The following is a 4,520-nucleotide window of genomic DNA, read 5'->3' as shown; positions in this document are numbered from 1 at the left end:
TTTTTTGAGATGGAGTCTCACTCTGTTGCCTAGACTGGAGTGCAGTGGCACAATCTCAACTCACTGCAACCTCTGCCACCCAGGTTCAAGTGATTCTCTAGCCTCAGCCTCCTGAGTAGTTGGGATTACAGGAGCCTGCCACTGCTCCTGGCTAATTTTTATAGTTTTAGTAGAGATGGGGTTTTAACCATCTTGGCAGGCTGGTCTTGAACTCCTGACCTCCCAAAGTGTTGGGATTACAGGTGTGAGCTACTGCAACCGGCCTATTTTATTTTTTTGACATGGAGTTTCACTCTTGCTGCCCAGGCTGGAGTGTAATGTCGTGATCTTAGCTCACTGCATCCTCAGCCTCCTGGGTTCAAGCAATTCTCCTGCCTCAAGCTTCCAAGTAGCTGGGATTATAGGTGCCCATCACCAGGCCTAATTTTTGTATTTTTAGTAGAGATGGGGTTTCACCATGTTGGCTGGGCTGGTTTTGAACTCCTGACCTCAAGTGATTCACCCACCTTAGCCTCCCAAAGTGCTGGGATTATGGGTGTGAGCCACTACACCTGGCCGAAGGGAGCAATTTGAGCAAAGTCCTGAAGCTTTGCTTCCTACAGAGCTGGAGCAGAACATGCCAGGCAGAGGGATCATATATAGCAAAAAGACCAGGAGGCAGGGGGCTTGGCATGTTTTGGAACAGTAAGGCAGTGTGGCCAGAGCAGAGGGGCAGAGGAAGGGAAGGGTGGGCAGGGTGCCAGGGCCTTGGCACATCAGGCATCACAGGCCGATGGCTCTCGCCTTGTGTGAAAGGGGAGCCACTGCTGGCTCTAAGCAGTGACATAATCCAACACATGCAAAAGAACACTGTGGCTACTGTGTCAAGATGTCATGCCATCAGCTGATAACATGAAATGTATTTTTTTATTAAACATTTTTAAGAAAGAGATGGGGTCTCTCTATGTTGCCCAGGCTAGTCTTGAGCTCCTGGCCTCAAACAATCCTCCCATCTTGGCCCCCCAAAGTGCTAGGATTACAGGTGTGAACCACGGCACCTGGCCAACAGCAAATGTTGACAAGAATGTGGAGAAAGAAAAATCCTCAATACTGCTGGTGGCATATACATTAGTTATGAGCTCTTTGGAGAGCAAGATGAACTTACAGTAGTTCCCTGTTCTCTGTGGGGGACACACTCCAAGACCACCAGTGATGTGTAAAATTGTGTATACTACCAAACCCTATATATATAAAATGTTTTTTCCTAAACATACATCCCTGTAATCAAGTTTCATTCATAAATTAGGGACATCAAGAGATTTATAGTAACTACTAACTGTAACAATATACTTAGCTGGATGTGGTGGCTCATACCTGTAATCCCAGCACTTCAGGATGCCAAGGTGGGTGGATCACCTGAGGTCAGAGTTCAAGACCAGCCTGGCCAACATGGTGAAACCCCATCTCTATTAAAAACACAAAATTAGCTAAGCATGGTGGCACATGCCTGTAATCCCAGCTACTCAGGAGGCTGAGGCAGAAGAAATGCTTGACCCAGGAGGCAGAGGTTGCAGTAAGCCGAGACCATGCCACTGCACTCCTCTGGGCCAAAAAAGTAAAACTCTGTGTCAAAAAGTCCCCAAAAAACAAACAAAAAAATACCCCAAAACGAGAAACAAATGCTATACTGTAATAAAAGTCACATGAATGTGGTCTCTCCCGCTCTTAAAATATTTGATTGTACTGCATACTATGGGTAAGTGAAACCACAGAAAGCAAAACCAGGAAGGGGGACTACTGCCTGTCTCCAGGCACATTCTCTTCTGAAACTCCAGAATATGAACAAATACACAAAAATATGCAAGAATATACAAGAATGTTCAGTGCAACACTGTAATGGTGAAAAGCTTAAGACAACTAAATAACCATCAACAGAATGGATAGAACTTTGGAGTATCTGGACAGTGAAATATGGAGGTGTTAAAATAGAGCTCCATGTATCAACATGAGTAAATCTCAAAAATGTAATGTTGAATAAGAAAAGCCATCCAGTAATGATCTGTAGTATGGAGCTACGTGTATATGTAGAGAGAATATAAGACATGCATGGGGCCGGGCGCGGTGGCTCAAGCCTGTAATCCCAGCACTTTGGGAGGCCGAGGCGGGTGGATCACGAGGTCAAGAGATCGAGACCATCCTGGTCAACATGGTGAAACCCCGTCTCTACTAAAACTACAAAAAATTAGCTGGGCATGGTGGCACGTGCCTGTAATCCCAGCTACTCAGGAGGCTGAGGCAGGAGAATTGCCTGAACCCAGGAGGCGGAGGTTGCGGTGAGCCGAGATCGGGCCATTGCACTCCAGCCTGGGTAACAAGAGCGAAACTCCGTCTCAGAAAAAAAAAAAAAAAAAAAAAAAAAAAAAAAAAAAAAAAAAAAAAAAAAAAAAAAAAAAAAAAAAAAAAAAAAAAAAAGACATGCATGGAAGTCATAAACGTGACAGGATACTGGCTACCTCTGGAGGAGGATAGAGGGGAAGGGTTTCAGGGAGGGTATGTGGGGGGCCTCACCTATAGCTCTAACATATTATTTCCTTGGCAATATGGCCAAGTATTAAGAAATGCTAAACCCGGGTGGTGGACACAGGGAATGCCCATCATTTTTTTAAAAAATAGTTTTCTGTATGTATAAAAATTAAAAATGAACCAAAGTGAAAAGCTGAATCTAGCACCTAACAGTACAGAGGCTCCTGCTTGGGCTACAGAAGACACTTGAAGGCTCTCAGCCCGTCTGGGAATGACATACCGGCTCAGGGATGGTAGTGAACCAGCCCTTCACAAACCACTTAGCGCTATAAACCAGCAGAGCAACAGCACTCACTCGGCGGGACTGTGCTCCCGGAATCCTTCTGCACGCTCTCTCTGTAGAAGTCCTTCCGTGCTGGGTCCAGGCGCTCCCACTCTTCCCAGGTTATAGACATGGCCACGTCCTCAAAAGTCATCATCCCCTGGAACAACACAAGAGCCCCATTCAGCACCTGCTGCCCCTGTAAAACAGTACTCTTCTTCTGGAGTCTTGTACTGACCAGGGAGTTTGCAGAAATCAGATAGAGGCTGACATTCTCTTGTAATTCTGAAAAGCCTTTCTGTGGACTATTTACACTAATTTTGGGGGTAAGTAGGAGTAAAATATTTCTTTAACTTGTATCACTATGATGTATGGAAATATGACATAGATTAAAAGTAAACAGGGCTGGGTGTGGTGGCTGACACCTGTAATCCCAGCACTTTGGAGGCTGAGGCAGGTGAATCACCTGAGGTCAGGAGTTTGAGGCCAGTCTGGTCAACACGGTGAAACCCTATCTCTACTAAAAGTACAAAAACTTAGCTGTGTGTAGTGGCATGCGCCTATAGTCCCAGTTACTCGGGAGGCTGAGGCAGGAGAATCGCTTGAACCTGGGAGGCGGAGGTTGCAGTGACCCAAGATCATGCCACTGCACTCCAGCTTGGGCAACAGGAGTGAAACTCCATCTCAAAAAACAATAAACAATAAAAATAAACTCATAACCAGAAGGCCTAGAGGTCCAAGGCTGTCTCTGTGTGACACTGTTTCCTCTTGTGTAAAACAGATACAAATATTCAAAAATGAAGGTACTACACCCACTTGTAGATGCTCAGTAAGATGCCTTTCCTTTCTTTTGACCACTTCATGATAAGATAATTGTCCAACTAGGGATGGTTTTTTTTTGGAGACAGGGTCTCACTTTGTCACCTAGGCTGGAGTGCAGTGGTATGATCCTGACTCACTGCAACCTCCACCTCCTGGATTCAAGAGATTCTCCTACCTCAGCCTCCCCAATTGCTGAGACTACAGGTGCACAACACCACACCCAGCTAATTTTTGTATTTTTCTATAGAGACAGAGTTTCGTCATGTTTCCCAGGCTGGTCTCAAACTCCTGAGCTCAAGTGATCCACTGCCTCAGCTTCCCAAAGTGCTGGGATTCCAGGCATGAGCCACAGAACTAGGCCTGAGATGGCTATTCAAATATGAGTTGATCATTCAGAGGTTAAGGCCACAAGGGAAGGTTCTAAAACTGGTAAGGTAGATGTTTGTTTGTCCAGGTTCCAGTAATGGGGGTCACAAACAGACTCCAGGACTCTCTCACTCACTGTATTGTGTGTGTAAACATATATATGTATATTTCACTTCTTGCATCTTATTATGTTTTAACATCCTAAAAACATTTATGGCCTGGTGCTATGGCTCACACCTGTAATACCAGCACTTTGGGATGCGGAGGCAGGCAGATCGGGAGGTCAGGAGTTCAAGACCAGCCTGACAAACATGGTGAAACCTTGTCTCTACTAAAAATACAAAAATAAGCCGGGCATGGTGGCATGTGCCTACAGCCCCAGCTACCGGCAACTATAGGAGGCAGGAGAATGGCTTGAACCCAGGAGGTGGAGGTTGCAGTGAGCCAAGATCGTGCCAATGCACTCCAGCCTGGGCAACAGGGGGAGACTCCATCTCAAAAAAAAAAA

The 4,520-nt window shown here is 45.6% G+C and overlaps 1 protein-coding gene across 1 annotated transcript in view; it reads right to left on the bottom strand.

Moving 5' to 3' along the window:
- Positions 1–4,520, bottom strand: part of ZNF394 (zinc finger protein 394) — a 10,700-nt gene that overhangs the window by 1,555 nt on the left and 4,625 nt on the right. Inside the window, exon 2 of the mRNA XM_017533674.2 lies at positions 2,858–2,984. Coding sequence (XP_017389163.1) covers positions 2,858–2,984 — 127 coding nt within the window. The remainder of the gene's footprint in view (positions 1–2,857; positions 2,985–4,520) is intronic.

The sequence above is a fragment of the Cebus imitator genome, unplaced genomic scaffold (assembly GCF_001604975.1).
Source record: "Cebus imitator isolate Cc_AM_T3 unplaced genomic scaffold, Cebus_imitator-1.0 Scaffold82, whole genome shotgun sequence".
In the NCBI taxonomy this organism is placed as follows: domain Eukaryota; kingdom Metazoa; phylum Chordata; class Mammalia; order Primates; family Cebidae; genus Cebus; species Cebus imitator.
Note: the sequence above shows the minus strand (reverse complement) of the source record. Positions and strands in the feature narration are given on the sequence as shown.